This window comes from Haliaeetus leucocephalus, unplaced genomic scaffold (assembly GCF_000737465.1).
Source record: "Haliaeetus leucocephalus isolate CR32 unplaced genomic scaffold, Haliaeetus_leucocephalus-4.0 Scaffold657, whole genome shotgun sequence".
NCBI lineage: Eukaryota > Metazoa > Chordata > Aves > Accipitriformes > Accipitridae > Haliaeetus > Haliaeetus leucocephalus.
The window spans coordinates 344,309-361,645 of NW_010973093.1; the positions used below are offsets into that span (position 1 = coordinate 344,309).

Here is a 17,337-nt window from a genome sequence, read left to right on the forward strand (position 1 = left end):
AGCCCCGGGGAGAAAGGGGGGGGGTCGGGGAGGTGAAGGCGGGCAGCCCTCTTCTGCCAAAACCTGCCCCGCTCCCCTTGCACCCAGCGCTGGGGAGGGCAGGGGGCAAGACCCTCATCTCCTTCGTCCCCCCTCCTCCCTTCCCAGGAGGGAAAACCCACCGCAAAATGGCACAGCCCCCCCCATCCCGGGCACTGCCTGCCGCCCCAGCCCCAGGAAGAGCTGGAGGGGTGCAAATGGCTGCAGTTGGACTCCCATCCCCCCCCAAAAAAAAAAAAAAATTTTCTAGCCCTTTGCTAACTGAACTGGTGGGGACTGGCCAGCTGCCCACCCCTGGTGCCCCCCAGCCGGCTCAGGGCAGCCCCAGGGTCCCCATAGGTCACAGGGAGGGGGGGGTGACACAGAGCAAAGCCCCCGCAGGCAGCAGCATCCTCCAGCTGTCGCCAGGGCCAGTATTAAAGCATCAGCTGATCCCGCAGCACTGGTTTAGAGCAAGCCAGACTGGGGGGAGAGAGGGGGGCAGATCCAGCAAAGGAAAGGGGAAGATGGGCAGGGGCTCTGCTGGGGTCTTCTTGCCCCCAGCTGGGTGCCCAGTCTGCCCCAAAACCAGTCTGTGCTCTGCAGCAGCCAGGCTGCGGGCAGAGGGACCATGGCTCCCAGCAGGGCCTGGCAGGGGCCAGACCCCAGTTCAGGCTCTGCCATGAAGGGCAGCTGCTCCAGAACATCCCTGTGCCCCGGCTCAGAGCCATCAAAACGCTGGGCATCACCCCCACAAGAGCATCTGCCCATCTTTGCCGGTGCGGGGTACCAGCAGTGTCTGTGCCCAGGCGCTGCCCTCCTGCCTTCCTCAGGTGCAGATGCCTGACTCGGGGACACGGCCACCCAAAAGCAAGTCATTTAGGGCTTTCGGGTGGCTGCCACCCAACCTGGCACTGCAGCCACCTGCAGCAGCATCCCTGTGGCTGCCAGGGCCTGGAAAGGCTGTTTCCAGAGAGGTTTCAGCCTGCCTAAAAACCTGATGCTTGTGGTTAGCCATGATGCAGGACCTCCCCACACTGTCCCCCGTCCCCAAGGCAGCCTGGCCACCCGCTGCCTGGGTGCTGCGGATGCCCTCAGGGCACCTCGGGGTTGCAAGAGATGCCAAAAAATGGAGAAAAGGGAAAAAAAAATGTTTCATTTTAATCCCTGTAAAAGCAGCACCCGCTGTCTCTGCAGGAGAGCTCAGCCAAATCTCCGAGGCTGCTGCGGTGTGGGGGCTCGGGGCGATGGGGGACATGGGACCTTGCACCCCTCTGTCTGTTACCTGCTGGCCGCATCCTGCTCCCCCAGCTGCCCACCACTGCCTGATTCTGGCAGCACTGCCTCTCTCTTGCCCAAGGAGAGACTTAAGGGTTAGCAACAGGTCCTCGATGCCTCAAACCCTTTTCCCAGGGCAACAAAAGGGTGGCTTTTGCGTTTAACATTGACAGCAGCAGCGGCTGCATTTAACCCCTTCTGTTGCCTTCACGGTCGGCTGTGACTGGGCTTGGGGGACCAGCTTTCCCAGAACCTGCTGCCTTGGGGCTGGCACAGAAACCCTGAGCCAGTTAGTACCATTAGTACTGCCATTAGTACTCCCCTGGCAGCTCAGGGGCTTCATTTACCCCTCCTGGGACCGGCTGCTCCCCAGGCTGGATCCCTTGGAGGGTCTCTATTTCAGCCCTGGTAATGTTTCATGGGGAAAATGTTTCCCAGCAGAGCTGCCAGCATCCAGGTGGGACAAGGGGGGGCAACAGCAACACCCCCCCCAGGGCAATACCCGGCTCCCCCATCGCACCTGTGACCCTCCAGCATCTCCATCCCATGGGACATTTAACGCCCATCACAGCCCAAACCCCACACGTGGGACAGACAGACAAACCCAGGTCTGGCGCTCAGCTGGGCACAGCTGGAGGGTGTCTGCAGTGGGGACAAGCAGCAGAGGGCAAGGATCGGTGGTGACACACATGCCACCCCCAGCCATGTCTCCTCTCCCTTGGGAGTCAAACCCAGCTAAAGCCCTGGCCAGCAGCTCACAGTTCAGGCTGCAGAGTGAGCGGCTGCTCTGAGAGCTCTCCTCCAGGTTTTCAGTTTTCCTGGCAAAATCTTTCAGTGTCTTAAAAAACAAAACCCACAACATTTTTCTGGGGGAAAATGCAGCAATTCCCCAAATCCAGCCTGCTGCTGGGTCTGGGCCACCATGTCAGGAGGCAGCTTATGGGAGCTGTTCTGCAATCGTCAAAATACCTTATTTGTGCATTTAAACAACAAAAGTCCTTTTTACATTCAAAAAAAAGTGCCCTGATGGCTACAAAGGTCCAGGTTGAAACAGAAGTAGCAATGGCACCCCGAGATGAAGCCCACAACCCCAAGGGTGCAGCTGGACTTTTCCTCCTGGTGGGAAACCTCTGACTTCGCCATCCCCTAGGTGCCACCCTCTCCGGGGATGCTGTGCCCTCTTTGTCCAGCTTTCTGGGCTGTGTGGGGATAACTCAGGCATGAAGCTGCCTTCCCACCTCCTTCATCCTCCTCCTTCACACCGCTGGGGTGGTACCCCAGCGCGGGACCCTCATGTCCCTCATCCACTGCGCAGTCCCGACAAGAGGGAGCTCAGCCAGCTTCTCCATCACCCCATTACCTTTCCCCGGCATCTTTTCTTGCAGGAGACTCTGAAAGCAGGTTGATAAATGCAAGGCACCGCACTCCGACAGCTCCTGGTGTGCAGCCACCTCCTGCAGGGAAGAGCCTGCCAGCAGCTGGGCTGGGGGAGTGAGGGGCATGTGGGAGGACTGGTTTGGGAGGCAGATGTTGGTCCAGCTTTGCACTACTAACGCATCCAGGCCAGCATCGGTGTTGGAGAAGTGCCTTGGGCTCCATGCAGGCTCCTTGCATCCCATCACAACCCCACTGGCACCTCGCATCCCAAGCTGGGATAAAGCCCCATACAGTGCATCCTACCCCAGCCACATCTGTTCTGCCCCCCACCCCCAGCCCTGCAGAGTCAATGGGAACCCATCAATTCCCAGCATAAACCCGCACCCAAGCTCCTACCCACAGCATCCACCCCCAAGGCAGCACCCACAGCCACGGCAGCATCGCACAGCTCAAGCCAGTCCCTTTAATATTTCCAGTTCTGCAAGGCAAGCCCCTACCGTCAGCCTCCTATTCGTAGGAGAAACTTAGCCAGAAGTTTTTAACCTGAATGCATCCTAAACCAGGACTTTGGGAAGGAGAGGGCGCAGGTCTGTGCACTGCCAGCACAAAGCCGGAGCCATCCCTGGAAGGGCAGGGTGGCAGCTGGGTGACACAGCCCGCTTGGGCTGTCCCCACAGGAGCCTGCATCCCGCTAACAGCATCCGACGTGGGACAGGGCGAACACAGCACCATGCCCACAGGTCCCTCTGCCAGAGCTGAGCCTTGCAGGTGACACTTGTGACACCAGAGATTTAACCCCGGACCTGCACCCATCCCACTCCTGCCTGTCGGCTGCCAACCCCCGTTCCCCAGAAGTCTGGCCAAAAATTAAGAAGGTCTGAGCCCAGCCACTCCTACTCCTGGGCACCCACCTCGCCCTGGCCCTCTAGGTCTCACTTAAGAAGAAAACATGGGTGTAGATCACCTTCCCCCTGTGCTGCCTTCGGCTCCCAGGTCACCCCCAGGCACCATCCCCCCTCTCCATCTGCTCCATCCCATAAGGGGATTCAGGTGCTTAAATAACCACACAGAGCTGGCCGGTATCTTGGATCCCAGCAGTCACAAAAGCAATCGAGGCAGAAAGCGGAGCGAGGAGAAAGGTGGGAGAGAAGCCACGGGGATGGTGCTGTGCACGGTGCATGCACGGCATGGATCCGGCTCAGCTCCGCTCCGCTGCCACCGCGTCCTACCCTCACAGTAATTAAGGGAGCTAAAATAAACAGGGATGGTTTCATCCCTGCAGGGATAATTCCTCCTCCTGGGGTGGTGTGTGTCTGCAGGACTGCCCCAGAGGTTGGGGATGAGGCAGCCAAAGCCAGCGGGTTGGAAATGGAAATTTCCCAGGAAAGGAGGATATCGCTTCTTTCTGGGGCGTAACCAGCCCTCGCCCTCCAACTTTATTTGCCGCTGTCGTATCCCTAAATAGCTCCTCGAAGCAGCTGCTGGGAGTTTACATCTCCTTCACCTCTGCTCCCCTCCCAACCTCGGGAAATGGGCTCATGCAGCCCCCATTTCCAAAGTAATTCACCCCAAGCAGGGGGAAAAACCTTCAGCCCCACACGGCCGCCCTGCAGCCGCTGCGGGGCCCCCGCAGCACCGCTGCCTTCCCCAGCACAGCCCTCCGACTGCGGGCAAGACTTTGGGGAGTGCGGGTCCCTGGAAGGTTAGGTTTCTCAGGCTGGGAGTGGAAACCATGAGCCTCTGGTGGGTCTGGAGCCAAGGATGTGCTTGGGGTCCTTTCGGAGAAGGGGTGATGATGTGCCACAGGGGAAGCGGTTCCCTAGGTGCAGTGGGGCTGGTAACCCACTCCAGTGACCCCAGAGGTTGGTACCCCAACCCCAACCTGTTTGCCATGCCTGTCCGGGGCTGGGTGTGGATCCGGAGAGAAGAGCGCACAAGGTACGAGAAGACGTGCCCAGGAGAGCAAGCGGCGAGGGGAGGGTACACTCAGGGGCCGATGCTTGTGCTCAGCCAAAGCGCTGAAGTCAGCACTCTCCGGAGCCATCTGTTCCCGGCGAAGCCCCGGTGCAGACGGACTCACCCAGGCTCCCGGCAGCGGATGCCGCAATTCGGTGATTCATGTGGCGAGGGGACGGCGTAAAACCGGACACCGCCTCTGCGGCCACGCTAACTCCGGGGATGGGGCTGGAAAATTATATATTAGCCATGCTGTGGGAAAGCTTTTTCAACCATTCTTCTGGTCGCAGAGCTGGCCTTTAAACTGGAGCACAGCTCTTCACTGCTGGGCCAGGGATCTGACTTAAGCTGGTTTTTCCCTTATTCCAGAGCACAGGTAACCTCCCACTTCATGGGCTCTAAATACTCATTTGAAAAGGCCGAGTTCAGCAAGCAGCCTATTAGCAAAGCCAATGAAAGCCTCTGCACTTGTCTCCCAGGTGTAATTGCAAAAGGCGGCATCGACAGGAGCTTCTGGGGTGTCTCAGACCTGCTTCTTCCCTGGATTACTCCAAGCTGCCCAGCAGCCCATGCAAGGCAGGAGTCCCAGGGGAGAGAAGAGCTAGCCCGCACAGCTCTGCAGACCGGGGAAACCGAGGCACAGGGGCGCAAAGCAGCAGCAGGAGGTTGCAAAGACCCAACTGAACAGCACTTACTGTGCAACCATCCCACGCCGTGATGAGCTCTCTCTGCTCTGTATCCAGCCTGGCTGCCTTTCAGAGCAGCACACAAGACAGCAAGGAAAGCGTGACACGGGGAGCTGCGAGAAGGGAACCACACAGCCTTGCCTGGCGGGTCTCGAGGCCATCCTTCACCAGATGCTGATCTCCACCAGCTTTGTGCAGTCTCATTAAAGCTAAGCTGAGCCATAACTCATCAGAGCAGGGAAGTCCACATTAAGAGCTGGCAGCGACGACTTTCAGCTTTTCAGGCCTCTTTCCAACAGCAGACTGGTGTCACTCAGAGCATCGCCTTGCCGGCTGTGGAAAATGGCTTTGGAGCTGCTCCTCCGGCTGCTCAAGAGAGTGGAGGGCGAGGGGGTGGCTGCCCAGCGAGGCTGTCCCCCCTCGCCCCTCGGACCACCGTGGCCGGGACATACCTGGAGCAAACACAAGGTTAATCGTGCCTAAAAGCAGAACCCGACCGAACTGGGCCCCCCAGCCTGCTCAGAGCCCAGGCAGGCTGCTGGAGCTTTGCAGGCAGCGAGAGAGCTGGGTCACCCCCACACACACACCCAGCCCCAGGGGTGCCAGGTCACCCCTCCATCCCCACTCAGCCCCAATTTTCTCCCCGTTACCGGCCTCCCAGCGCCACCTAACGACACGGCGACCGGGGATAAGGACCTTCACGGGGAAGCCAGACGCATCCCGGTCCCTGGAGAGAAGGATGGAGAGGACCAGATGGAAATGGGGAGGCAGGAGGCAGCAGGACACCCGGCTGGGGCTTGGGGATGCAGGCAGCAGAGGAAAGGGGAGCTGGAGGTATGGAATAAGGATTTACAGAATCGTGATGATCCTTCCTCTGCCCACGAGGCTCTGCCCTCCATCCCCGCCCTTCGCTGACCTTGATCATCCCATGGCTTTCCCTCAGCCCAGCATTAACCCCAGGGCCTTGGCCAAGTTCTGGGTTGAGCAAGGAAAGATGCTCCCCTTCATCCGTTATCACAGCCCCAAAACTACTCTGAAGCACCACCAGTTTGGGAACAGCCATTTGCCGTGCTCACCACAAGCACGGTGGCCTGCATCATGGCTACAAAAACACCCTGACATCAACATTCAAGGCGATGTGGAAGAAAACCCTGGGGAAGAGCTGGCTTATCTTTTCCTGATACCTGCAGATTTGATGCAGCCACAACCACCCCTTCACTGTCACGTTTCTGGCTTGGCTATCTACCGAAACGGCTGCTCCCTGCCCGGAGCACGACCCCCTCGCCTCCACACCCCCCTTTCCAAAGCGCTTCTTCACCTCCGAACCCAGAGCTGATGTAATCTCCCGCTCAAGAGTTCAGCATTAGGACTGCATCAGCCGCGAGACGTAACAACAGCCACATCACACAAGCAGCTGTTCGACAAAAGCTTTATTGCTCGTTTGCGTACGAGTTCCCAGTATCACATTTCCTGAGTTTCTTAATGAGCTTGCAAATGAGATTTAAATAGAAAAGGAAGGAGGGAAAAAAGGAAAAAAAGAGAGAAGCCAGAGATCTCCCTTCCCTAAGGCTGGACCAGAGATGGGGTGGGAGTACAGCGCCCGGTGGACAAGCCCTCTACCATGGGAGAGGGCTCAGCAGAGATGGAGGTTGAGCGCAGACCTGAGACAAACCCCCACCGGCTGCCCTGGCTTGATTTACCCTCTGCCTCCATCACGGAGCCTAATTTGTTTCTAACACATAGTCACCAGCAACTGCCATTGTCACCATTTACACAGGTCAGAGAGGAGCGGTTGCAATCCTGCAGTGCTCCCGCGGGGAGCACAGGAGGTCGGGGACAGCGTGGGTGGCAGGATGGCCAGGGGAGGGGGCCACGCTGACGCGGCCCCTGCACCACGGATAAAGAGGAGATTACGGCTCACGGCTTGTAATCTGGCTTAAAACCTGACACCATCACCGTAGTCAATTTGGGCTAAAAGAAGCATTTAATAAGCTTCAAAACACACAGGCCAAAAAAAAAATCCCCACCAGTGAATTAAGTGAAAGGGCTCGAGGCACTGCTTGCACCAGTCAGTGCTGGCAGGTACCAACACTGGATCCCTCATGATCTGGAACAAGGCAGTTACATACTTGTTATCCCAGTCCACCCCACAAGCTAGAACCCAGGCTCTGCCAGTGTTTAAACTGTGGGATGCAGAAAGCAAATTAATGCCCTTGTCTGTTTGTTTAGAGCTTACAACAAGCAAACAGTCCCTCCCTGCATGAGAGGAGCTGCCTTGCCTTGGGACATGTTGCAGGAGACGCAGTGCTCGGCTGGCTGCTCCGAGATTAAGGCAGTCACAGACAAAGAAGCCAGACTCAAGCAGCAGGTCCAATTTGGCTTTCCTGGAAGGGTTTATTTAAAAAACAATTATTATGAAAAGAAGCCTGCTCGGGCACGAATGACAAGGCAATGAAGCTTGTGGCTTAAAGGGGAGAGAGCAAGACACAACAAAGTTTCTCCGTGTGGCTTGCCATGGGGAAAAGTGTGTGGCCAGGACTCCTGCCAGGTGCACATCTCCCCTCACCTGTGCCAGCCAATTCATTAATGCTCAAAGGACACGAATGACAAGAATCACCCCCAGGAGTGGCAGCCAGCTGCAAAGATGTGGGGCCAGCCAGCAGCTTCAGATGTTTTGAGACATTCACTTTGGGAACTCGAGTTCATCGTTACTAGAGAGGCTCAAGTGTCACACACCTCCCCAGAGCGGCCACTAGCCCCGGGCACAAGCCCTGTGCTCCCGGGCCCTGTCTATAACCCGCTGGCATTACCAGCTGGACCAGCACCATGTTCCCATTGCTGCTGCTTTAGTGACCGATCAGCCGCAGCATCTCCTGAGGATCCACTATCTTCTCCCGGGGTTTGCCGGCAGCTTTGCCTCTTGCCACTTCAGCAGCATCTATCTTCTCCCAGTCCGAGAATGAAACAGGACGGACCCCTGAGGTGACGGCAAGAGATGGGAGAGAGAACTTAACCTTTTACTTTACTCAAGTAAAAATGAGTTCAGCCTCACCTCCCCCGTTAGCAGGGACGTGATGTGCCAGCAAACCCTGCCCTTTTCCAACACGGCATCAGACTTCAGCCTCACGAAGGAATAATAATTTCTAACACCGTGAGGAGAGGGATGGCAGGTTCCAGTTGACTCAAATCAGTCAGACCTTTGCAAGCCGTAACAATGGCAAGCACGACACCACCTTAGGGGACAAAATGCTTCCAGTTCACTGCTAAACCTCAGACAGTTAAGAGGCAAAACACACACACACTTTAATTGAATGCCTTTAAACACAGCAACAGCAAATTACTCTCTTGGGCATTTTAATCTTTCCCCCAACTTGCCTGGAAGGATTACTAGGAAAACCACTCAAGAGCAATAGCTTGCTGTCTAGGCAGCTGACAGTGACATTTTACCCAAGGTCCATGCTGCTTTTAATGGCCCTTCCCCAAAAGTGGTCATTAACCTTAGCAATGACACCGACTTTGAGGGAATGCAAGTCCTGCTCTCCCTGGGCTTTGGAGCAATGAAATGACAGCAGCACAACACATTTCCATGGTTCAGACTCTGCTCCCAAAAGCGGCTCGCAGGACTCACTGCCCCAGGATACGATCCAGGAGGAGTTTGGCTGCATCATACTTTCATGCTGGCTGCTAGAGCCGCTCACACCCCCCCAGCACTGACCTCGGCTGTGCAGGATGCTCTCCACGGCCCCAAAGCCTTCTCTGGAGGTGGACACGTCCAGCACGCCCAGCTGGAGATCCTCCAGCACAGACTGGGCAGTGTCAAAGCTGTCGTTCATGGTGGTGATGATCACGCCCGTGGGTCCTCTCTTCACCCACCCGCTGCAGTACAGACCTGCCCGGGCACACAGAGCAGCCAGGCTCGGTCCAGCACGTGGCTGTGGACCCTCCTGGCTGCAAGTCCTTGCCCTGTCCCTGGCGTCACATCAAGCTGTGAGTGGTGGAAGAATCCACCCCTATGGTGGGAACAGAGCGAGGCCCTTCGATGGTGCTGTCACAGGAATTTGTGTACCTGCAGACCAGCACTAAGCAGCTGTATGGGCTGTATTGATTGCTTCACTAACAGACTCCAAGGCCCAGTAAAACCACCATAATCTTCAGCGCTGTTTGCTGCAAAACCAGACACCCCTAACGCAAGCTGAGGACGGGCCAGTTCTTAACGCCTGACAGAGGCAGCTCGTTTCCTCAGTTTCCACTCTCTGACTGTGGCACGCGACCGCCTTGTATCAGTGCCTTTGGTAAACGGAGCTTCCCACCCCAAAGCCCCCAACTGACCAGCTGTGCTCAACACACATCCCACACACATCCCGGCGGATACAGACCTGGAACGCCCTCCACTCTGCCTGAGCTGTTGGGGATAACGCCGCGCTGGGTGTCGAAGGGTACCACCGGGTCCAAGGGCAGGCTCCGGTAGCCAATGCTGCTGAGTACCAGCCCGCACTCCAGCTCCTCCATGTCTCCAGTGGGGACAGATTTAGCAGAGTCACCCAAACCCTGAAAGGAGGAGGAAGAGGCTACTGACCACCAGACAATCACCAGATTCAGAGCAGCAGCTTCCTCCAGTCCCCTTTGGCATCTTTGATCCCTAGGTATTTGCTAAAGTCCTTTCTGCAGCAGTAGCAACATGGAAGGAGCTCCCTTTAGAAGATGAAAGGCTCTTGTCAGTGGTACCAGCTTCCCCAAGAGCCTGCCAGCCACCACTCCAACCAGCCAGGGAACACAAAGCTGTCTTTGGAGAGATTCCCAAGGGCTGCAGGGATGCAGCAGTGTCCTGCTCCATCCCTGCAGCCCTGCTTAGGGCCATACCAGCCCCGCCACGAGCCCGTACCTCCAGGTGGGTCAGGGCCATGCGGATGCCCCTCGCCCGCCTCCCATCAGCGGTGGGCAGCACCTCCTGGGGGCTGCGCTGGAACTTCAGCCCCCACTCCCGGGGGGCTGCTGCCTGCGCCTCCATCACCTTCTCCGCAGGCTTCTCTAGGGCTGTTTTAATCATCAGCTCAGTCAGTCGCTTCCTGGGCCTGGGGGCATCTAGGAAGAAAGAAAGATCTGCAGAACAGGAACCTCAGCAAAAACCCCTTGGGACATGGCACTGAGCTGAGCCGAGATCATGTCAAGACAGTTTCAGTGGTATGTGTGTCCATCTGGAGTTTGTCATGCTGATGGGAGTCCGACGCCTTTGAGATGACAAACTACAAGTCAAAGTGACCAGGAGAGCTCCTGAGGCTTGAAGCCAGTGGGATACACAAATCAAAGCCTGTGATTTCGCTGTCTTGCTGGTGTTCAGAGGCAGCAGCCTGTGGAGAAGAGCAAGTCTCTGGACACCCTTGAACTCAGTGTTTTCTTTTTAGGTCTGCAGGAAGCTCTTAAATCAACAGCCTTGGGATCTCTCCTGCAAGGCTCCCCCAGCCCTCCCAAATCTCCTGCCCTCATCACACAGAGAGTAAAAGCATCACACCCAAGCAGCAAAATGACTGCACAAACACAAAAACAGGCTGTTCCCTGGTCTTTGTGGCCTCCTAGCACTCTAAGGATGAGCCACATCATGGTCACCTGGCTTTCACACACCATGCATTAAGCACAGGGCAAAGAGTTTCTCTGATGCATATTCTGAGCATCTCCAGATCACTCCTGGCCACTCACCTGTCAAGGTGAGTCCCTGTCTGGAAGAGCATGGCACATTTCCCTCACCTTTAATAGCATTTTCAAGGCCTGTGAAGTCAGCAGGGTTCAGGACAGGTCTGGCACCAGGCAGGTTTATCATTTCCCGCAGCTCCTGGGAATTGCAGGCAGGAAGATGTTACCTCCAGTGCACAGAGGTTGTCCAACAGCCCCAGGCCCTCTTCCCTCAGCAGCCTGGGTTCCCCACCCATCCCTAGACCACCTCTCCCCACCAGCGATGGATACCCTGGGCCTCAAGGCTGCCCTCCAGCACCCCCAGCCTTACCTTGATAGTGAAAGCAACTTGGAGAGGTCCCCTCCTCCCAACCAGCCAGACACGCTTCACCTTGCTGCAGGCGAGAGCTGCCAGGGAGCTGTCAGTGATGTCTGTCTTCTGCAAGACAGAGACAGGAGAGTGGGACGAGGGCAGATCTGGAGGGAGCTGGGGGGAAGGCACAGCCTCTAAAGGTGAAAAACCAGGAGAAAAGCAGGCTGTGCATGCAGAGAGCCTGGGTGAGGATGGAAAACAAGTCATCTCCCTTTGCACAGAGCTATTTGCACAGCTGGTCCCTCATCACTGAATGTACTTTCCGAGGCCATAATGCACTAAAGGTAACAAGCCAGCATCCCGTGAGATTGGCTTGGGGGATCGACCCAAGCAGGTTAACCTTGGGGCTAACAGAGCAAAGCCTTCCAGTCATCTCAATTTTGGGGTGCCTGCAGATGCTGTTGGGTGACTTCCCAGCTCAGGACATACAGGCATTTGAGTGAAACCCACTGCAAACCACAGCTTAAATCACTGCCTGCCCACCCAGGGCAACTCCGAGCACAAACACAAGCATCGGCTCGGCAGGGCTTGACTGATGGTTGGCATCTTGCAGCAACCCTATGCTCTGTTTCGGTCGTGTGCATGTATCTAGATCGCAAGAAGATCTTTTCTAGAGAAAACATGATGGGAGGGACACCAGGATAAACCATTCCAGACCAATATTCTTAACAGGAAACAGCTTGCACACTCTGGCACTCATTTCCAGTGCCATGTCCTTTGCAGCACTGCTTCCCATCCCAGCTGGCTTTAGCCGCTGGTTAGCAGTATCTCCAAGTTTTGTTTTTTTTTTTTTTAATTTAATTTAGATATTAATACAGGAAGTTGTTGCACAGCTGTAACAAACCTCATGGCATTTCTCCAGGAGGGAGAGCCTTTGCTGCCAACATCTGGGGCAGCAGCTGTATGGAACAGCTGGTGCAGACCAGCTCCCAGCTGTCTATTAAGGAAGCACAGCAGCAGGAGAGGTCCACCAGCTTGGACCAGCCACCAGTGTGCCCAGTGCTACCAGCAGAAATCAGGCTGCTGCCCTCAACTACAGTAGGAAAAAAAAAAAAAATCCAACAGGAGAAGCTTCTAGTTTGGTGGTGGAAAAGGACAAGCAGCTCCTCCTTTGCTTCTCATAGGAAAGGAAGGGATGAAGCTCAGTTGCCAACTTTTTAGGTACCAGCAGCCCAGGAGGCAGCAGCAATGCAGAGAGCTCTGCAGCGTTACCCAAGGCATGGCCACAGCCTTGGATCACTCCCTATGGACTGTGAATCCACAGGGTGCACCCGAGAGGCAAAAGCCTTCCCTGGGGAAAGATCCCAAAGACAGGAGAGTCTGAGATTTTGCCGAGATGGCCAGGAACCAGCACCCATCCAGCAGAGAGTGAATTTGGGCCCCAAGCTGCCTTCGTGGCATGGAGTACCCCTGTGACTCACCCTGAGGAGATCCAGTGGGGACAGGAGGATCCGCGCAATATCCAGCGCCACATTGCCATGACCCAGAATCAGTGCTGTGTCACAGCTCAGGTCGGGCTTCAGCTGTGGGGAAAGACCGACCCATCCATGAGCAAATCCACCTGGCCTCCATGATGTCCGCCCCCTCGGACCTGTTCCCAACACCCAAATTCCCTTCCACCCCTCCTTTCCCCAAAAAGAGGTGGTGCAGATGGGGAAACTCCACACCAGCCGCCTTCCCAAGCAGACACAGCAACACAGCCACTCTGGGCACCCCAACCGATGCCTCTCCCTCTCTTCCTGTGATGGCAACTTGGGAGCAGGAGCTCTTTTGGCCAAAAAACCTCCTCAGGCCAAAGCAGAGGATCACTCCACCCAGGTTCCCATCTGGCCCAGCCAAAACGTGCTGCCAACCTAGAGAGCCAGCTAATCCGCTCTCACTGATGTGCAAATTGTTCACATTTCTACCATCTAAGAAGGATTTAACGTGGTGCCTGCTAATCTTTTCCAATTGCAGGCCTTTCAGGACTTAATCTAGAGCTGAATGCCTGCGTTGGGATGCAGGATGGGGAGGAAGGGCAGGGAAACACACTGCTGTACTCACGTCCCGGTTCTCAGGCAGCCCATTGTACCAGCCCACGAACGCTCGGGCCGAATAAACGCCGGAAAGGTTCTCCCCTGGGATCCCCAGGACCCGGTTATCTTCAGCACCGTAACTCTGAGGAGGGAGCAGACACAGAGATGTGCAGGGTTTGATACCAAAACACAAATCTCCCCTTCCAGCTGCTGCCAGGGACACTGCACGGCTACCAACCCTTCCCGGGGACCAGGATACTCAATGGAAGGACTAAACACAGCCTGAGCACGGGGGCTTCATCCACCTCATCCCCCGGGCTCCGGAGCCAAACTTGACTTGACCTCCTTGGGCCAAGGCAGAGCATGACAAGCTAAGGACTGAACAGGAGGGACAAATCTGTATCAGGCCATCACAGGGAAGAGGTTCCTCAACCGCTGCCCCTTACAGCGGGGTTTCAGGGACCTGCATTTGATGCCATGCTCTAGCACATGCTCCCTCCAAGGCTTCAGACAAGCCTTGTAGCGTTTGAGCTGTCCCGAGGCTGGGGAGAGTTTGCCACGGTAATAAGGCACCCAGAAACACCTTGCCCAAACCCTCTTCCTGAGACCCCAGTGGGGAATAACCCTGCAGACCTTCCCCAGGACTTCTGGGGAGCTAAGGCAGCCCTGGCTCTGAGGCACAGTACCCACCAGCACCACAGCGTGGTAAGCCTGCTGCAGCTCTGCCACCGTGACGTCCCTCCCCACAGTGACATTTCCGTAGTAGGCACAGCGTTCCGAGCGCGCCGTCTGCGTGAAGGTGTTGATCACGTTCTGCCGAGATCAAACAAGTGCCGGAGAGTTATGTCCAAGCCACAGCCGGGGCCAAGGCCTGCTGCTGACAGGAGGTCCTCGTTCCCGTCACCCGCAGCCTTGAGATGCTTCTCCCCCTCTCTGAGTCAGTTATTCTGAGACTCTTATCTAACAACAGCCGCAGATAATTCACAGGGAGATAAGCACAGCTGTGACTTGGCACTCTTTCCACCACCCTTTGTGGAAAGGAAAATCCATCTTTTGCACCCACCTGGGGAGGACAGGTCACTTTCAATACCTTCGGCCCCTCTGAGTAAACCCTGCTATAGGAGAAAACTCCTTCCCAGAGGTGAGGCTTGCAAGGGAGTCCCACGAAACAGCCCCTTCCATCGAGAGTGCTGCCTGCCAGACCCCCTTTGCCAGCCTCTCATCTCAACCCTTTCTGAAACCCACTTCACCAAGAGAGGATGCAGGGCAGGATGGCGCCCAAAGCCTTTTCCTCTGAGCAATCAGGGCTACACAGCAAAACAACCACTTTTTCCCCTTCAGCTCCAGCCAGACTCAGCCTGGTAACAGGACGGATACCACCGTACGGCGGAAGCTGCCCAAAACCCACATCTGTTATGTCCACTCCTCATCTCTCAGCTCAAAGGGATCCAGGCATTTTGGTCTGATGATCTCCAGGGATTAAAGGAAACCATCGCAAGATATTGCTGTGTCTGGATCTCCTGCGTCCTACCACTCCAACTACCTTCACCCCAGTTCAGACACGGCAGATACCCCTGGGTACAATTCACGCCCACTACGAGGCAAAGGAATATGGTTGATTTCAAAGAGCTCCTTGGTTTACCTTCTCTTTGCCTAGGTGTGCACCTACAGCCCAACTCCATCACTCCTAAGAGCAGATCTGTGTGTTCCCAGGATACACATTTGTACCAGAATGGGTATGAACGCAGCAGAGGCAAACAACAACTGCAGCGAGCGGGCAGGATTCTGCCAGCTTAAAGTTTCCTGGTACAAAGAAACCCATCTATGCTCCTTGGTCTTGCTCTAGGCCAGTCTGACCAGCACCAGGAGCAGCACTTCCCATCACAAGCCCCTGTTTTTGACCCGCTGTCCAGAGCCCTAGTGCCAGACATCCCATATCACCTAGCCGTGGCCTTGCTGGGTCTCAGCACAGACAAGGAGGACATTTGGACCTCTCCAGTGTGACAGCTCCACACCACAGCAAGCCTTGAGGCACCACAAAGGATGGCAACTGCCTCGCCTGCACCCACCACCATCATCGTGTTCAATCGCAACGGCAAGGGAGGAGGCGAGCACCAACCTTCACTTCGGGGTGGTCTGGGGCCACCCCAAAACGGACGAGCCCAAAGGGAACAGGCAGCTTCTCATAGATGTCTACTCGGGCCCCGCCGTGGTGCTGCAGGAGAAGGAAGTCGCGGTTAAGGGATGAGGACAGAAAGGCCATGTGAGCCCAGCAGCTCAGGAGGGACACGCAACGCTCGCCTGCTGCTGGAGGAAATACGGGGCAGGAGGAAGGGTTGCACGAAGATCCCGTAGCCAGAATCAGCCTCTCCCAGGCTCTTCCATGCACGGGATGATGCTGTACCTGTTACTGACAGCTCAGATTGTGAGGTGTAGCAGCGAGCGTGACCCCAACCACCATCAAGTACATCTTGTGGGGGGCTCCATCCACAGCTCCTCTTCCACACTAAACCAGTGGCTATCCCGTACCCGGGGGGCTGATGGAAGAGCCCCCACACTGGCTGGGGAGCACCCAGCGCAGCACCCTGGGTGCTGGTGGACCTGCCAGGCTGTCTGCCAGCCCTCCACAGAGATGCCCGTGTCCCAAGATCCCCTGGAGCTGAGTCACCTCAGGGTCAGAGCTTTAGACAGATGTTTTGCTGCAAGGCTTTTGTTATCTTGTATTTTGAGCCAGCCTCTTCCCAGAGATTAAGCAGCCCTGAAATTTGTCCCTGAGGCTTAGTAACAGCTATTTTCCAACACGTACCGGAGACAACACAGCACAGTTTAATGATGGGGTTAAGCTGCTGCATCTCTGGTCGGTGCCAGCAGCCCAGTTCTGTGCTTGGGCCTCATTTCCCGACAGAGATTTGACTGCCCGAAGCACCAACATTTACAGACACCGGGTAAAGGATCACCCGTGTGCCTTAATTCAGCTGGGGGAGGAGGAGGCAGGAGAGCAGGTCCTACACATTCCCTTTAACACATAGTTAATGTCAACCCTGTTGGGTGACAACAGCTCTGAGCGAGGCAGATCTCTGCTGCTTATTTGATTCCAGAAAAATCACTTGGGCTGAACTCGCAGCAACCTGGCCAGGCCTGGGTCCGGCCTGCACGGCCCAGGGGCAGGGCAGGGACGACATCAGCAATACTTACCCCAGGCAAAGGGGCCCAGGAGGACTCTGTGGGGTCTGGGCTGCCCCACGCAGCCCCCCGACCACACAGGCTTGGCTGGAGAGGGGCCGGGAGCCCACAAAACCACTCCTCAACCCCCTTCGAGCCAGGCAGCATGGAGTTGCCTCCCTCAGCGAGCAGGTCCCTGCCCTCACCCACCCCCAAATCCCACCCCGGTACCTTGAGGATGTGCTGAGCCGTGTAAAACCCCGCGGGCCCGCTGCCCACCACGCAGACGCGAGGAGCCGGGGCGGACGAGGACAGCCATCGCTTGAAACCTGGAGGCGTGAAGGACAGAGAGGACGTGATGCCGCACGAGGTGCTAACTCCCAGGCCCGGCCATAGCCCTTCCCTCCAGCCCGGTACCGACCCAAAGGGGCTCGTCCCCCCACGCCGGCCATCGCGGGCAGCCGGGTGGCGGAGGAAGGCCGGGGTTTATGTACCCGGCCCGGCGGCGCGTCCCCCCGAAGAGATTTGAGGCGGAAACGCCTCGAGGTCGAGGTCAAGGCCGGCGGCCCCCGCGCTCGGCCAAGCCTGCGGCCTTGGCGCTTACGGCTGGGCCGGGGCCGGTGGTGGCGGAGAGGCTGTCAACCGCTCCGGAGAAGGGCCCTAGAAAGCACCGTACTGGAGACGCCCCAGGCCCCACGCACCGGGGGGCTCCCGGACCCAGTCCCAGACCCGGACCCGGTGCCGGTCCCGGTCGGAGAAGCACCGGGCCGCCAGCACTCTCGCCCCGGAGCGCAGGGCATGGTGT

General features: G+C 56.7%; 1 protein-coding gene across 4 annotated transcripts; it reads right to left on the bottom strand.

Annotated features, from left to right (window-relative positions):
* Window positions 1–6,919: 6,919 nt before the first annotated feature.
* On the bottom strand, window positions 6,920–17,047 carry FDXR (ferredoxin reductase). 4 transcript variants are annotated; one of them, XM_010579289.1, is made up of 12 exons: window positions 16,954–17,047; window positions 16,764–16,861; window positions 15,490–15,585; window positions 14,061–14,183; window positions 13,399–13,512; window positions 12,777–12,878; window positions 11,314–11,421; window positions 11,058–11,142; window positions 10,198–10,397; window positions 9,692–9,863; window positions 9,031–9,204; window positions 6,920–8,292 (listed from the first exon to the last, which is right to left on the bottom strand). In XM_010579289.1, exons 1-12 carry the CDS (start codon window positions 16,982–16,984, stop codon window positions 8,162–8,164), a joined length of 1,434 nt encoding a protein of 477 aa, XP_010577591.1. In that variant the 5' UTR covers window positions 16,985–17,047; the 3' UTR covers window positions 6,920–8,161. The 4 variants fall into 4 exon arrangements, with proteins under 4 accessions (XP_010577591.1, XP_010577589.1, XP_010577590.1 ...); XM_010579287.1 differs by lacking the exon at window positions 6,920–8,292 and having other exon boundaries at window positions 8,404–9,204; XM_010579290.1 differs by lacking the exon at window positions 6,920–8,292 and having other exon boundaries at window positions 9,113–9,381.
* Between the last annotated feature and the right edge of the window lie 290 nt (window positions 17,048–17,337).